Raw genomic sequence first — 18,897 nt, 5'->3', positions numbered from 1 at the left:
CCATTAATATGCAGGAATGTGATAGTTATTATGCTGAATTTATGTTGTAAAAAAATGGATTGTTGACAAGTACTAGTAAGAAAAAAAATTATTTTTATTTATGAAATTAAATACATACTCACCGGTCAGTTAATGAGACTACATGAACAATGGTCATTAAAATTAAATTTTTATAAATTTTGATATGTAACAGGAAAATTACCATTATTTATGACTATTTAATTTTTTTAAATCTTCTTTTATGTTTATTTTTTATATTTTATTTCCTTTTAACCTCTTTGTCTCCCACAGTATTAATTTATTTTATAAAAATACATGGATTGACTAAATTACCTATATGTTCAGAACAAGTAAAATTATCATTTAATAATTTATTTAGAAAAAGAGAGCAGATATAAACAATTGAAAACATTTCTGATTTGTCAATGTCTATATTTGTTGCATATATTGGGTAACATTTACTTTTCAACTATGAAAATGCAAATAATTTATCTAATTTTATTTTTTTAAATTAAAATAATTCAATAATTATAACTCACTTTCTAAACATCTAGAAAAAGTTCCTTTTTTTGGTACTATAAAGCACCAACTTTTCCTTCAACAAAATAATTTCCAGATATTTATAAAGTGTATAGTAATTTATTCATAAAAATATAAACTTTATTTTATTATATTAATCAACAAATCCAAATACTTAATTTATGAAATAGACTTTCATTAAATTTGCATTTGCAACTAATATATATAATGTTGGTAATCCTAAAATTATATTTTTGCAAGTGTATTTTGTTTGCTACTTAATATAATTCAATTTTTGAATGTAAATAATTTTACTACATACAACAATTTTACAGCCTATCAAGTTTAATTAAAATTTATCACATTATCATGCTGTTCAATGAATTTTAAATTCTGTAAAATATGATGGACAAAAAACACATTTTTTTTGTTATCAAATAATAAATTGTTACATGATGAAGGCACAAGATTAAATGATGAAGACACTAAGTATTATATCTACTCGTACTAATCAGCAAGCATTTACAGGAATTCGAGTATGTTCAGTAATTAATAAGTGGGTCAAGTGTTAACCCACATACAAGAAAAAAATTAAAATACCATACTGTTAGCCAGTAACATGGCAGTTTAATAAATACTTCGGTGGTAGTTTAAGAAATAAAAACAAAATATATACCATAAAACTAATTTTGAAGTTTTTCCTGGATATTTCATGGAATAATAATTTCCAAAATGCTGTTTGATAGGAATAATAAAAATAGAAAACTGAGAAGACTCAGATTTAAAGTAATAATAATAAAACAAGTTTAATGGGTTAACCTGGCGGAAAAAGAATCTTTTGTTAAAATTTTGAGTCTTCTCCAAATCAAATCATTGTTTTTACTCGCTCTCTTTTTTCTTTCAATAAATATGATATTATTTTTAAAATATTTTTTCTTGTATTTTTTTTTTTTTTGAAAAACAAAACTGTACATTTTATAACATAATAACATTAGAAATGTATTTCAGGATTAATTTTTTTTTCCAGTAGAAATAATTTAAAAGAAGCTATTTATTATCATTTCTATTATAAAAAAAATCAGTATTAATGAAAAAAATAATACAAAAAATGAATTAATTCTTTAACTTAAAGTAATAAATACTAATTAAAATAGAATAAATTAAATTAAACATTATGCATCATAGAATCTGGAACAATATAATGCGATAATTTAAATAAAAGGTTAGGATACCAATGAATACCTATTTGTGGTTTAGTTTCTTCAAATTTTTTACTAATATGATTATTATCATCGCTTAATGTTTTAAGTGGGCTAGTAACAACAGTCCAAAACCGATAGAAACTTTCCTTAATGTTAATATATAATCTTACCGGGGCGAATGCAAAATGTGCTAAAGTCTGGCTAGAAATTAATGCATAACAAGAAGCAGTAATATTATTTACAATTATCATACCGGTTCTAGTTAAAGGCGCATAAACGCCTTTCTCTCTAAATGGCTTAACACTTACAACTTTATCAACTACAAGTCTGTTATTAGTTTGATTACGTATTAATAAATTATCACCAACGATGATACTATCTGCATAAACAGGATTTAATATCAAATCTTTAATATCGTCCACTCTCATTATTAAATGTGAAGGTGTAATATTTATCACTGCTCCTGAAGATGTCGATATTTTCAAAAATGGTCTCACTTCATTTGGATCACGATCTAAAAATAATATAACTTCACTATATACAAGATTTCCTGATGAATCTATTGTTAATACTGAATCACCTATTTGAAGATCTTTTAATTCCAATATTGTCCCATCTTCACGTAAAACTTTACTGTTCCCAGTAAAACAACCTCCAGTTCTTCCAGCTTGTGAAGATTCTATAACAATAAAACACATATGAATTAGTTAAAATATAATTAAAACAAACAAATAATTGTCTAACTTTACATGCGCTATTAAAAATCTGTATCATATTATCATGCAAAAATCTCAAGGTGTATTTAGTTATCAAAATAAAAAATCGATTTAATTGAACAGATTGATTTAACACAACACACTTTAATAATAGTAATAAATTGCTATATTTGATCATTTTAAATGATTCACTTTTACAAATAATGGAACTTTAGAACTAACTAGCAACACCTTTTGCAATGATATTATTGTACACTAAAAGATTTGTTTTTGATGGATGGATAATAAAACTGATATTTTCCATATAAATATAATATTGGATATAACGTCCAACGTCAGAAATTCCATTGAAGAACCAAAATTCCTTTCGCAGAAAAAGTTCCATAATTTGAAAGACATTTCAAATTTAATAATTGAATTAATTAATAATAAGCAAATCTCCAAGGTTCACAACAGCTTCATTTTTGGAGTACACAGATGTATATTTTATATAAATGTATTTAAATTTCCAACAAAAATTAAATTAACAACTGTTTTAATCTTATTTCTACAATTCTGGAGAACAAGCTGGGTTATTAGGGGAAATAAACAAGTTCTGGAATGGCTTTCCAATATTTTCTTCATTGAAATGAATATATTGTCGCATTTTCGCTAGTCAAACACAGACGACATTCAACCCTGTAAGTGGCAACAACACTCTTGTTGATATAAACAACAATAGATGCAGCAATAGATACTATACAGCAATATCTTATTGCTGCATAGTATCTATTGCCAATAGAATAAATTATCTATTTATTACTGTATAGTATATATAGATATTACTATACAGCAATATCTTATTGCTGTACAGTAAACATCATTGTTCTTAGAGAAAACAATGATAATTGATATCTCAGATCATAAGTATCTTAAATTCTGGTATGCAGAGTAAATGCAACTAATTCAGGTACTTCATGAAATAATACATCTATTTATGTTTGCCAGCTAAATAAATTATAAGGGTTCAACATTTGACTCATAAGTCAAATCTATGAAAAAATGTATAAATGAATCCAGTTTTGTAGGAAAATTTTTACTTCACCATAAACTTTAACTTTGTGCAATTACACAAAGTATATACAAATTTTACTATTCTAAAAATTTAAATCATAGATTCATAATTGTTGAATCATTCAGTCAGCATATCATTTCAGTCAACAGCATTTCAGTCAACATATCATTTCTTAGTGTTCTGATGTCAAACTCTTCTTTTAGATTCACAACATTACAGAATTTAAATCATTCCAGTCTGTATTTTCTAACATGATTAAATCTTTCTTAGTCGACTCATACCCTTACCAAAATTAAATGAATAAAAAAGTATCAAATCTATAAATCTGTTTCGTCAACCTGTTTGTTGAATAATAAATACATGTTTATTTTCTTCCCATTAACTGATTTAAGTATAATTATTAATTGATTTGTACAATTCAAAACAAAAAATGTATAATCTAAATATAGATCATCCTTATGTAAAAATACTGATAAAAACATGTAATAGGATTTAGGACAAATAAAAAAAATCAAATAAGTCAGTGAAATATCATATTACAAGTCCTGGTGATTAATAAAAACTTCTTTGCAATTATGAAACATATTTTGTTTGTTTGCATTTACTTTGTATATATAAAATAAAAACAGCTTCAAATGCTCAGGGAAAACTAAAATTATTTAAGATAGCCTTAATCCTTTTTATTGGTAAACATTCTATAGTTAATGGATATAGACTTGATAACTGTAATTTTATTAGTTCCAGAACCTTTCCTCTGTAATGCATAATTAACTGGAATATAAACTGTAATGATATAAAATAATAAATATTGCTGAGATTGAAAACTGATTATACAAATGCAGTTGTAAAAAAATAAAATAAAATTACTTTAAAAAATCTAAATAATTTGTCGTATTAACTAATGTTTAAAAATTTATTTTGTTATTCTAATATTCATAATTTTAGGTAGTTAATATAATTAAACATAGTTTTTATATTAAATAATTGTCCAATTTTATATTACAGTTACGTCATTTAAGTTTATCGATACATGTATATCAACGGATTTGTGAATATTGAAATAAAACTAACAATTAATTATTGTTATTATTTTGCAAATATTAATGTACATCGTATTAAGTATACAATACAATGTATTAAGTACTAGTGTGTTACAATGTACTTCTTTTATCTCGTAATAGTTTTATTATTATGATAAAGATGGCGCAGCAGTTATTAAAACCAAACTCATTTACTAATTACAGTAAAACTTCTCTAACAGACGCTTCTAAAAACGAACTTTTTTTAATGCCGGACACTTTTAGATTCCCCGGAAGTTTTATTATATTTTGGTATTAATGATTAAAATACTCAATAACAGACGCGGACGATGAATTTACCAATAAATAATGTTCAATCAGTTCTGAAAAACGAACAGCAGGAATAAAAATTGTAATTTTTGTTGTTTTATTTTATACTCAGTTTGACTAATTTGTTAATTGATGTGAATTGCATCACTTCCCGCCTTGACGCTATTATTACGATTTCAATAAATTCATCATCTATCGTGCAAGTCGATAGATGCAATTCATCAAGTTATGTTCAAGTGTATACTGTACATTGAACACGTGTAATATTTTTGTTACGGTATTTATTTATTTTTTCTGTTTAGCCTCCGGAACTACCGTAAGGAATTCCTTCAGAGGATGATATATATGAATGTAAATGAAGTGCAGTCGAGTCACAGGTCGACCATTCCTGAGATGTGTGGTTAATTGAAACCCAACCACCAAAGAACACCGATATCCACGATCTAGTATTCAAATCCGTATAAAAGTAACTGTGTTTAATATGTTTTGAACCTTAGAACTCTTGAATTCGAAATCAGGTAATTTGCGATGACAAGTTCACCACTGGAACAACCTGGTGGGTTTTGTTGTTATTGTATATTACTATATTTTTTATTGGAGTACAATTTTCTATATATACATCTGTACTCGTACGTCTAGTGCACGTTCAATTTTATATATTTTATACAAATCGTTACAACCATCTTTATCGCAACTTAAAATGTCTGAAAAACGTAAACGCTTGAGATTAGACGAAAAAGTAGCAATTACGAAGGTCTACGAAAAATAAAAACTCAAGCACCGAGGTTGATATAAAAAATACACTGAACTTATTTATACATTGTAGATTATCAAAGTATAAAAGATAAATTTAAAGCAGTTTCTAAATGAATTACCAATTATTTATAAATCTTAATTCATGAGAAAGATTATGCGTACTTAAATAATTTTATTGTTATCTATCCAGATGTGATTAGTTATTGATTTTGAGTTTTTGTAATTAATAATTAATGAATAACAAGAACATGAATAAAATATGATTGAAACGAATCCTAAAATATTAATTTTAATTCATCCACTTACACGTACACCTACAGTAATACATTAAATCAGATAATGTATTTCTAATAAACACAATTGTATATCAATGATCAGTTTAGAAAAAAAAATTATTTATTTCATTTAAAATGTTCATAACAAGAATATGATTATGAGAATTTAATGAATTCAACAGTATGAATCAACAATCAATGTAAATAAGTGTGTTTCAAGTGTTAACTGTATTAATGAACATTGTAATGTACGTAAAACTGTCATTCAATAAAATTTTTATTTTTATTACTTGTAATCATCATCTTTCTTATACTTTATATCATTAAAAAAACATACATTTTATAAAAATTTAATGCAATTAAATTAAGCATTAAAACATATACAATTTATGTAAAAATCGATACACGTATGCACATTTATGTAAAAACCGATGCACAAAAAATCAACATACAAGTAAACATATTTATTTCGTGCTTGTACGAAATAAAGGAAGTATTGTGATCGCGAAAAATTTTGGTTTTTAGACTTCAACGGAAATATCCATTTTGACCATCCATTTTGAATACTTTCGGGGTGACGTCTGTACGTACGTATATATCTCGCATTACTCAAAAACGGTTAGCCGAAATCCAAAAAAAATTGAAATTTGGACTTTTTCTTAACTGCAGTGATAAGCTCTCATTGAGAGCTTTTCAACGATACAACATAAGTGGTATTTATTTTCATCGGTTCTAGAGTTATAGGCAAATAAAATTTTAATTAATGAAATATTTGGATGCAAGGGGAAGGCACATTGATTCGAATCAGACTTCCTCTTCTTTTGTTTTAACTTTTTTTTTTTTTAATTTAAATATATTGATTTAAATTTTATTATATTGATTTAGATGTCTTGTTGATGTACATACGTATGGGATCATATTGCGTTTCTGGCTAAAATAAATATTATTATTGATATTGTTAGGATTAGAATTTCTTTTTAGTGAGTTATTGATTTAAATTCATTTATTAATTTTTTTCTATTATTTTTATGAATAGATTTATTCGAGATTTTTTTTTTCAATATCATTTTGATAAAATTACTATTGTTGTGAAAATAATTATTCAGTTTCTTTGTAGGAGACTAGTGGTGGGATCAAAAGTTGAAAATAGTCTGGTTATCATTTCAATTTTTTTTTTTTTTTTAGTTTTTGTTTTTGATTATTAACCTTTAATTATAAAAAAAATTACGATAAATATTAATTCAATAATAACAATAAAAAAATAAAAATGAAAAAATATCAGACGTTATTAATGAAATAAAATTTTATGTACTTCTCATAGAAGTCATAGGGTACCCATATCAATTTTTTTTTATGTTGCAATAATTAAAAAAAAAAAACTTACTGAACAATGATTTAAATTTCATTATTAGCTTAAAAAGGCAGACTACTTAATAATAATTCAAAGCTTGTGTGACAAGCGATAAGTAACATGATGATCTTACATATAGAATTTTTGATAAAATTAATAAAATTTTTCAATCTATTCCTTGTGATGTTATTTCATCAATAACACTATTTATTTATTAAGCGATGAAAACTAAGATTACATTTTTTTTAATAAGAAAAAAATTTGATTTTTTTGCAAAATTAAAAATCAAGAAAATAATAATATTAAATCATTTAGAATGATAAATTAATGTAAGATTTCATCAATCATTCATTATTTTCATTAATTGGAATAAAAACTTACTAACACGACTAACAAAACAAAATATTAAAAAAAAAAAACTTTAGCCTAATTTTATTAATGATATTATTAAAAGGAAAGATAAAGCACAGGTTTTAGTATAAATTAGTATAAAATTAGTTGTTTATTAACAACAAACATATTAAAAGCTACAACTGTTCTAAAAAATAGGACTCAGAAAAAGTAGTAACTATGGCTCCAAAAATTTGAGATGGATATATTAGTAATAGCGAAAATGATTAAAAAAAAAAAAGTAACAGTTGTGTGGACAGTTCCATTTTTTCTCAACGGTCAACTTAATAGCGAAAGAGAACTAAAATCGTTGATATATAAAAAAAAACAAAATTAACCAATACTTATCTGTATAGCTAATGGCGGTGCACACTCAAAAGGTAAGATCAAATTAATTTTCTAATTATAACGAAATTATGTAAGCATATTGCAATAAATATTGATATATTTATTAACTATAAGGATATTCATTCATTCATTCATTTGTTTTTCCATTAGGACAGGTCTTGTATAGTCATTTTCTACATTATTCTATCTTTTACCAATCTCTAAGTCTTTTCGTATTTTTCTGTTTTCCAGCAGTTGTAACCTTCTTTTTCCTCTTCCTTTTTTTACTTCCTTGTACGACGTAAGTAAGTATTATGATCGCGTAAAATGTCGGTTTTCAGATTTCAACGAAATATCCATTTTCACCATCCCTGAATCCATTTTAACTTGTTTCAGAGTGACGTCTGTACGTACGTATGTATGTCGCATAATCAAAAACTATTAGCCGTAGAATGTTGAAATTTTTGATTTAAGATTGTTGTAATATCTAGTTGTGCACCTCCCTTTTTGATTGCAATCGACTAAACTAAAAGTATCCAAAAAAACGCAAAATCCCAAAAATTTAGATTTTGGACTTCTCCTTAACTGCATTAATAGCAATTGAGAGCGTTTCAAATATAATGAGTGGTACTTATTTTCAACGGTTCCAGAGTTATAGCCAAATAAAATCTCAATTAATGAAATATTTGGATCTTATAAGGGGAAGGCACATCGGTTCGAATCAGACGTCATCTTTTTTTAATATTTTTTTTTTAAATTTAAATATATTGATTTATTAATAACTATTAACCTCCGATTGTAAAATCGTTTTTAAAATAATAATTAAATAATAGCAATAAAAAAATATATATAAAAAAATCAGAAATTATAGGTGAAATTAAATTTTATGTAGTTTTACAAATGTGTATAAGTAATTTAATAGGCGTACAAGGAAGTCATGTGGTTTACACATCAGATTTGGTGTAACATGTGATTATTTAATATTAACTGAAAATTATAATTTAGAATCGTATTATTTTTATTTATGCATTTGTTTCAATAAATATCGCTATAAAATTTAGTAACCTCCTGTTTCGTTTTTGTTTTCATTTTGTTGATGGTTATATCTAATAATTTAAAAAACATAGTATTAGATACGTATAAGACTTATTTACTTAGAGTAATAAAGATACTTTTACTCTAATCAAATATTTCAGGTAAGATTGTTGAATTCATAATTGTTATAAAAAATAATTGATGTTAAAAACTAATATTTTAGAATTTTTTTTTTTTTTTCCCCTACTCTCCCCGACCGGATATCCAATTAAGTATACTCAGTCGGGGAGAGTGTCCTTTTACTCTCAAAGGAGGCGTCCCCCACCCGCCGGCTATACGTCCGGCACGGCAGGTTGGCCTCCCCGGTCTCGGATCTTTTGTTTTACATTGCCTGCCTCTAATCCCCCGCTTTAGAGCCAAGGTCCGGCTATGCCGTCCCCCAGCGCCTCAGCAGGGAACCGGGACTCGGTCTTTACGCCTTTGGCCTCTAATCGACAGCGCCGACCCCACAAAGAGCCTAGGCTCCCGCAGGGACGACCCCGCCGACCGGGACTTGGTCTTTTATTTTAACCCAAACTCAAACTCCCCTGGAGTTCACCCCCTTCTCAGGTACCCGCACACCAAGGCGTACAGGCCCTCCATGGAGTGACTGTCCGCCCTACCCTACTGTTTAAACTCCCATTCTTCTGTCTTCATCCTCTTTGGCCCGCAGGACCTCCCCGGCGAACCTGCGGAACCATTCCCAGTTCTCATTGTTGTACCCCAACCAGTTTATGAGATTTTCTGGTGTAAGACCATTAATTACTATTTGACCTCTGTTGACGGCCCATCTTGGACATATGAACAACGTATGTTCGGCATCGTCGTTCTCTGGACAATAGATGCACTGCGGGGTGGCTCTCTTCCCGATCTTATACAGATACTGACCGAAAGAGCCGAAAGAGCTTTTGTCCAGAAGTACCCCCAAGTATTTTGTTTCTTTTACTTCATCAATTCTCTGTCCTCTGATATTTAGATTCACACTTCTTAATGGTCTTCTACCCGAGAGGACCAGGCAACAGGATTTATTAGGAGCTATTTCTAATTTGTTATCCTCCATCCATTCATCTATTGTTCTAAGCGCTTGGTTTGCCTTGTTCTCCAGTTCATTAATATCTCTGTCTTCTACTAATATTGCGATATCATCCGCGTATCCTACTATCGATACCCCTTCGGGGTAGTTCAGCCTGAAGATTTTATCATAGAAAACATTCCATAAGGTTGGGCCAAGGACAGATCCCTGCGGCACCCCTCCGAATACCTGAAATATGGCTTTCCTTTCTAGGGTTTTGACCTCTATGAACCTATTTTGCAGATATTGATCTATCTGATTTACTAAGTATTTACTTATTTGCATGGCTTGAAGCGCCTCAATGATGGCTGTCCAGGGGACCGTACCAAATGCGTTTCTAACATCAAGCATTATGATCATGGGGATTTTTCTAGTCCTCCATGTACCGCTTCTGCAATTTAATGCCCAGTTTTTTACCTTCTCGACTGCGGTCACCGTGGACCGTCCCTTTCTAAATCCGTATTGTTCCGGATGTAGACATTGTTTTTCCTCTATTTCCTCTCTAAGTCTATTTTCTAACAGCCTTTCAACTACTTTTCCCATATTATTTATGAGCGTAATCGGTCTATATGCTGTGTTCTCTTGAATTTGTCCTGCCTTTGGGAGGAAGACTGTTCTTGCTTCCTTCCAGCATTCAGGGAAGCTTCTATTTTGTAGGCCGTAGCTGGCTACATCGACTATTTCCCAAGGTACGATCCTAGCTATTATCTTAATGACGGCCGCTGGGATGCCATCTGGGCCGGGGCTTTTCTTATTTTTTAATTTATTTATAGCTTCCATGACCTCTTTTTGTGTAAATCTTCCTCCCTGGCATTCTATCACCTCTCTATTATATTGCTCCTCCGTTCTGGGAAATAACTTTCTGATCTGCAACGCAGCCGTTTCTTCATTCAGTGTCGGAGCTTGTCTCCCAAGCCGCTTGGTTACTATTTTGAAAGCCCTTCCCCACGGATCAGCATTCAACTCCTCGCATAGTTCTAACCATTTCCTTCTTTTGGCCTGCTTTATGAGGAAGTTAAGCGTCTTTCTCGCTTGCCTATATTGCTCTGTCGCAATGTTACATCCTATTTCCGAACCAACTCTAGCTCGCAACCTCTGGGCCGTCCTCTTGTGTCTTTGCATAATTCTACGCTGTTCCTCTATCTCCCTGGACCACCAGTAGACCATGAAAAAAAATTATTAGCCATTATTAGCCACTCTATATATCTGTTGATCAGACAGTCTGATATTGTTATTTATCTGTCTTATTTCTGGCCGTTACATGGTACTGGCAGTTACATTAAGTAATCGTCGTACCGTGTATTAGCATAATCCCCTCCATTATTCTGATATTCACCAAGCATCAGACAGCAGTATAATACTTTGCAAAAACTTATCTTGTATAGTGCGATCATTTTGTCGTGCACATCGTGATACTACTAAACACAATAATTACGTTTGGACTATAATACAGAGATAGTCATATTTGATTTGATTCAAGGAATATAGTTAAGGGTTATAGTTATGTTAATGTTTTACAGCAAGTGTTGGAAATGTCCACAATTTTCCTGAAGGCAGATCTGAACCTTCGCGCCATATTTTTTGATACCCTTCGTAGGTTGTCAGGGCTAACGAAGTTTATTTCAAAAAATAAACAACCAGTTGGTATTGGGTTTTGGTGTTTTTAGACATTATCAGTTGCGTATAACTAGATTCCACGAATCAAATTAAATATGAGTATCTCTGTATTATAGTTCACAATGGAATTATGGTGTACAGGATTATGATGTGAAAGATAAAATGATCTCACTGTATATCCCCACCTCTTTTCATTAATCAGTCGCAAGATACGATTGGTAGATTATAATTTTTACAACAAGATTGTAAAATATGTCACACTTTTGATAATTTTTTAAATAAAATTTATATATTCTAATTTTTATTTAATTTGTATTAAAGTCATTGAAGAAAAGAATGAACCTCTCGAAAGGCAGTAAAATTAGGCCTGTAATACCTCTCTAATTAATATATACTTTAATATATTCACATCTTTTTTTATAGTAAAATTTTAACGTAAATCTAACCGTAAAAACAAATTTATGAAAAATTCGATTTTGTTTAAATACATATATATTTAGTTCAAAAAGATGCAGAAGGAAAAACAAACACGGTTTGTTTTAAAATTTATTTTATACAAAAACTTTTTATAAGTTATTAACTATCATCACAACTGAAATTTATTTTTAATTCAAAAAATGAAATTTTAGATACTTTATCACGTTAATGAAAAATAATGATCTTTTTTTTATTATAATAATATGTTTAAATGTGTCCAGGTTTATTACACTATGAAATAGTTTACTGACACAGATACTTTTATAAGATAAAACAAAAATATAAATATTTATATTTAAAAAATAAAACAGGTTTTTATTCAATGATGTATAATAAATTTTATATGTACAACCTATTTAACCAAGGAACGGTATTTTTTAGGTTTTTGTTTTTCAGTTTGATTTTTTTTTAACCAATACCATGAAGGAATTCTTGCCAAAAAAAAGTGAATAAATTTTATAAAAAGAGAAAAATGAAAAATAACACAAGGAAGACGTGAAAACTAGGTACAAAATGGAGGTTGAGAAAGGCAGGTTACACCCCCTGCAGAGTTGACAGTTGTTAACTTCTTTGTTGTTTTATACCAAATATATTATACTCGGCTGGTACAAACCTCTCTTTGTTCATGTCTGGTAAACTTCTGACTAATGATGATGCATTGATCGTAATAAAATTCTAGTTTTTTTTTCTTTAATGTAATTCATACTTTTAGTAAAATAATAATTAAATAGTATTTTATTTCGTAAAGGACATGTTGTTTTTTTTTCTTAAAAAAAATAACAAAAACTTTTATTAATGAATTAAAAATAAAATAAGCAAATTTATTAAAATAATAAATAAAATAAATCAAGGAAATAAACAATATTAATAAACTGAAATGATTAAAAAAAGAAGAATAAAAAAATAATAATGAAAACGTTTTATTTAAATATTGAGCTGAAAAGGAAAAAAACATTTTCCACACGCACTCAAAACAATTTTGAAGTTTATTTTCCCGAGATACGGATTATGATATTTATTTGAATTACGGGATTTTTAACCTAATTCTAAAATTTTCTCACGTCAAAAAATAGGTTTCAAAGATTGTATTGAGGGCGTAGTTGAAATTGAAAAATAACTTGTTTCCTTTTCTATGGAATATTTTCCAATTTTTTTCCATTAATTCTTTTTACTTTCCTACCTTCTTCGAAGCGGAAATGTGGGCAGGCCTACAAAAGAAATCATAACAGAAAAGAGGTTCCCTTAAAAAAAATAGAATTCCCTTCAAAATAACTTAAAGATTCGAGGAAAACGATGTGCAGGAATTGGAATCTCAAGAGCCTGGTAACATACATTAGCAGAGGCTGTTTAAAATGCGGGAATACATGAAATGAAAAAATATTAACAAAAAATATCGCAGTCTGAAATGGAAAGTCGACATGATTTGAGCTGTAAGCCTCTTTCAGGGATCTTCTCCCTTCGAGGGGGAATCTACATGTATGCCTCTTTCAAATGAGACTCAATAACAAAGATCACACCGTTTTTCGATTCATAAACGTATTTGAAAAAATACAAAGTAATATGTCAATTATCGAGTAACCTTAGATACGTATTCAATGTAGACATTTTTAATTGAAAAATGCTTCTTTTAAATTCCTTTATAATTTAAATTTGTTTTTAACCTTTTTAATTATCAGGAATCTGTTATAATCTCTTTTTTTCAGAAATATTCATTAAATTAAGACTTTAGGATCCATAAATCATACTTTATACAAATAATTATTTACTAAGTTACAATAGTACTATTAATTAATTAATAAACACCAGTACTAATTCAAATTTATGTAAGTTAAACATTTAGGGGACGGGATGGATTTTTGAAAAATACTTTTTTTGTAGATATTACTAGTACAAAGAGGAATAGACAGACACAGGAGAACAAAAATTTACCCTTCGGATATTTTTATCGAGATGTTATATTCCAATCACCGTATCTCTTCACCCACTCAAAAAAAAAAAAAAAAAAATTAATAAAATCGATGTCCATAGAAATTATTTAACTAAATTTCAACTTTCTACATCAACTTGTTCCTGAGAGATTAAGCGAGATAGAAGCTATTATATAGAAGTATATTTTTCCAACCGGTTTTTTGAGGGATCTCGATATTTCATGGTCTCTATGTCAGAAAGTGTATCTATATTAACTAGTCTACTTTCCTTGTATTATACTCTAGAAAGTAAAATTAAAAAAATAACTGCTGTTCTATCTTCGCTTTGATAACCAGAAGATGTTTATAATAATTATAAGTAGTCATTATCATTATGGAGATCTATTAGTATTTGAAAAAAGCTCTTTTAAACCGCTAAATTAACTGCCAAGGGAGAAAAATGTACTGTAACGATCACGTAATAAAATAAGCTATTCATATCGTAACAACAAGTTCATTCTTTTTTTTAAAGATGAATGAAAAATTAACATTTAAGCGAGTGAAAAAATGTAAAATCTAAACGGGATTCGAACAAAGACTAAGTTCAACGGGGTGAAATGAACGAAATCTAAACGAGGACCAAAGTGGACTGCTCGCTTAGAATACAATGTTTTAACTTATTTTTTTTTAATAAGTGTTACAGTATTTACTGTACCGGCGTGAAATATTTAATCATAATTTTATTTACAAATATTACTTCATTTACAACGTATTGCATTCATTAATATTCATGCAGCTTACATAGAAAACCTAACAAACCTAATGTGGAAAACCTAACAAAACCTAATGCAGAAAACCTAACAATTTAATAATTGAAAAAATAAAATATGCTATAAAACTGCCAAAAACAGAGTTAAATAAATTATATTTACTTAGCGTATGAAGAATTTCAATAGATCAATAGAGACTTATTAAAACCATAACAAACTCATTATTGCAACCTTGTAGATTTTAAGAAACATTTTTTAAATTAAAATTTAAATGTGTAACTTTTTAATTGCAACAGATAATGAAAAGAAACCAACGTCATATAAGACTATAAATTATCATTAACATAATACGTGAAATCAAACAATAAAATATTCAAATATGTTATACAAATATGTAATATGTCATAATCTGAATTAACTAGAAGTTAATTCAAGAGATAACAATGTTCGTTTGAGAAAGTCTTATTAGAATTTTCAGTAAATTTTTTTTTTTTTTTAATTTACAAAAATATACAATTATTCCTTCCTGACTTTAATATACATTATTTGAAAAATGGCGTTGGTCTACAAACACAGTAAGTAACTAAGTAAGAATAATAAGGGGGAAATTTAGTATTTTTTTGGCATTTCAACCGCTGGTAAATCAGATTGAAAAATAATAAAACATTTAGTTTTTATAAATTAAAAAAAATTCAGTAAAGAAATGAGCTTAATACTTAGGAAAAAAACTGAGTGGACACTAAATGACTTCCGTGTACGCCTATTAAATTATACATACATATTTTGTTTTAAATTAAATGTATATAAAATTTTATTTCATTAATAACTTCTGATATTTTTTCATATTTTTTTAATTTTTTTATTGGTATTACTGAATTATTATTTATTGTAAAAACTATTTTATAACCACAGGTTAATAATTATTAATAAATCAATAATATATTTAAATTTTTAAAAAAAGTCAAAAATGAAGTCTGTTTCGAACCGATGTGCCTTCCCCTTGTAAGATCCAAATTATCATTAATTGAAATTTTATTTGGCTATAACTCTGGAACCAATGATAATAAGTATCACTTATGATACTGAAAAACTCTTTCATATATTACTGTAGTCAAGAAAAATTCCAAAATCCAAATTGTTTTTGATTTTGGGCTTTTTTGGACATTTTTGGTTCAGCTGGTTGCAATCAAAAGGGGAGGTGCACAACTAGATGTTACAACAGTCCTAAATCCAAAATTTCTACATACTAAAGCTAATCGTTTTTGAGTTATGCGAGATACACACGTACGTACAGATGTCACGCCGAAACTAGTCAATATGGATTCAAGGATGGTCAAAATGGATATTTTCGTTGAAATCTGAAATATTTCGCGATCAGAATACTTCCTTTACTTTGTACAAGGAAGTAATAAGAAGGATATTTATTATTATTACGTAATTTCGTATTTTTGACATTTCAAACGCGGATAAATCAGGTTGAAAAATAATAAAAAAATTATTTTTTATATATTTAAAAAAATTCAGTAAAGAAATGAGATTAAAACTCTGAAAAAAAAGGAAATAAAATGTTGGATATTTTACCATATTATAAAGTAAATATTTAATCAATTTCAAAATTATCGGTAAAGATTAAAAAGCGGGACAAGTATATATTTCCTCTAGTTAAAACATAAAGTATAATATATGTGTATAAAACCATGTATAATGAAGATTAAAAATAAATTCTAACGACTGAGGAAAAACGTTTAATGTGCACTTTTCAAATAATCAGAAAAATACTTTTTTCTTTTTTTTAATTTTATTGAGTCTTATTACGAACATTATCTGTAAAGTTAAATGCATAATTACATACCGAGTTCGTAACTAATAGAAATATTTATATACATACACCCTGCACAATTTTAAAAGAATTATATACATATTTGTTGCAATAAATAGTCATTGAATACATTAGATACGAAGATAAACAACACTTCCCTACGGGCAATGAGTCAATGTTTATTGGTAAGTCACGATTAAAGTATACAACGTAAGCTAGTCGAATAATACTTCATATTATAAGGAACGATGACCCGACATGCATTATATACAATATAAATAAATCTACAGTTGTGTTTTATGTTTAGAAATGAGTCGCTCGCTTCCTTGAATGAATGTAGTTGGACGAATAAAGGCCGTCGTGTAGAACAAATAACAAACAAGGGATGGAGACCAACCTTAGTTTGTTTAACCCGTATTTAAACATCGCCTTACCCTTATAACAGCGGTGAAGTGAACAGAATAATAATTTTAATATTGAAGTGCTCAACATAACATAACATCTTTTCAACCATCTTCTTTATTTTCAATATTCATTTATAAATACATTCTTCCAAAAACCGTGTCAATATGACGAGCATACAAACATGATGTTTTTTCATCTTTTTCTCACATATTTTTTTTCTGTTCGCCTTTTTCTTTATTTTTATTTTATTTTTTTTACCAAGCTTTATATTTTTAATATTTCTTAATTCATCTTTAAAAGTTTTTTTTCAATATACAATTTCATTTTTTTCAATTTTCAATAATTCTTTTAATAAATCACAAATTATAAAATCAAGTGACACCAATACTTGTAAATCGTTAAAAACTCTTGATTCAGTTTTAAATAAAAATCATAAATTTAATACGAAAATATAAATTTTATTTTAGCAAGAAAAATGTTTAATAAAGAGATTTTCTAATAACCTTTTTCTTTTTTTTAATTATAACGACGCAACAACTTTACAATCTCTTCAGTAAGATAATTGAACAATAAGTAAATAAGATCTATATTTGAACTAACATAAGACCCAGACCCAGCGTCTGGTGACTTAACGATAACGAAATGCAATAGAAGAGCACTCCGTACAGCCAGACCATAGAGTCACCAAATTGAGACGATAAGGCAAACCAAGAATATTGTTCCTCAGCAATCTTGTAAAATCACTGACCGTGTTAACCAATAAATTGACCGAGAAATAATTCGGGTGCTGATCAAAACGACTTTGATAACGTAGGCTGGTCAGAGAGATTTCCTGTCGAACGTTCGCAACTTAAAATCATTATACATGAGGCTATTACTTATGTACCAGGATATGTGTTGCATTTTGCGCTATGTTTTTGTCTGGTAGCGTTCAAGTATGTCGATACTGAAATTGGACGCGTACCCTATAATTCAAGCCCGTAAGTTTAAACAGGCTTCAAAACTGATTTATAAATCAATATTTTACTTTCCACTGAAAGTCGAGGTATGTCCTAGCAGCCAGTACATATTTTCTAATAACGTAAATAAAAATATTAAATAAAATATTTTATCGCCAAGCAGCGTAATCTGATTTTACTAAATTTTCAAAAAGAAAATCTATAATATTCTTTAATTTTTTTCCAGAAATATAAAACAGAAAGTATGTATTTAAAATTATACATACGATCAGACCGATCGTATGTATAATTTAAAAAAAAAAATATGTATCAGTGAGACCCACTGATACATATTAAATTTTTTTTTTTTTAAATAGATTAAAAAATTTAATGAAAAATGGATTTCTAAAAGTTTCCCAAAAGTAAAAATTAAAAAAAAAAGAGATTTTTCTTCTACAAACGTCAGAATATGGTAGAATTAGGGTATGTTTAAAATTTTTTAAATATAATTTTATAAATAAACGAAACAATATAAATATTTTTATAAATTTTCAAAAACATTTACTTAATATTCTTACGTTCCAGAAGTGATAATGATAACTGAAGTACTACATGTATTTTTTACAATTCAAGGTTTCTTACGAAAAATGAAAAATATATAACACGATTATCCTGTTATAATTGACAAAGAACCTTTCATTATAAGTAAAAAGGTTTGTTTCAAAAATGAAATTATCATTGAAGAACACGATTTGGTTCTTCAATGTTACGAAATTGTTATTAACAGCTACGATAAATAATATATGGTTATTTTGCAGATTTGCATTTTGATTGATTCGTTACATAAATAAAAATTGTGTATGGGAATGGACAATTGAA

At 28.0% G+C, this 18,897-nt stretch overlaps 1 protein-coding gene across 1 annotated transcript in view; it reads right to left on the bottom strand.

Moving 5' to 3' along the window:
• Positions 1-1,684: 1,684 nt before the first annotated feature.
• hh (hedgehog signaling protein) overlaps positions 1,685-18,897 on the bottom strand; it is a 238,696-nt gene continuing 221,483 nt past the window's right edge. Inside the window, exon 3 of the mRNA XM_075376113.1 lies at positions 1,685-2,400. Within this exon, the coding sequence (XP_075232228.1) occupies positions 1,685-2,400 (716 nt within the window). The remainder of the gene's footprint in view (positions 2,401-18,897) is intronic.

Source organism: Lycorma delicatula, chromosome 9, assembly GCF_047948215.1.
Source record: "Lycorma delicatula isolate Av1 chromosome 9, ASM4794821v1, whole genome shotgun sequence".
NCBI classification, from domain to species: domain Eukaryota; kingdom Metazoa; phylum Arthropoda; class Insecta; order Hemiptera; family Fulgoridae; genus Lycorma; species Lycorma delicatula.
The sequence above is the reverse complement of the archived record's forward strand: the minus strand, read 5'-3'. Positions and strand labels throughout refer to the sequence as shown.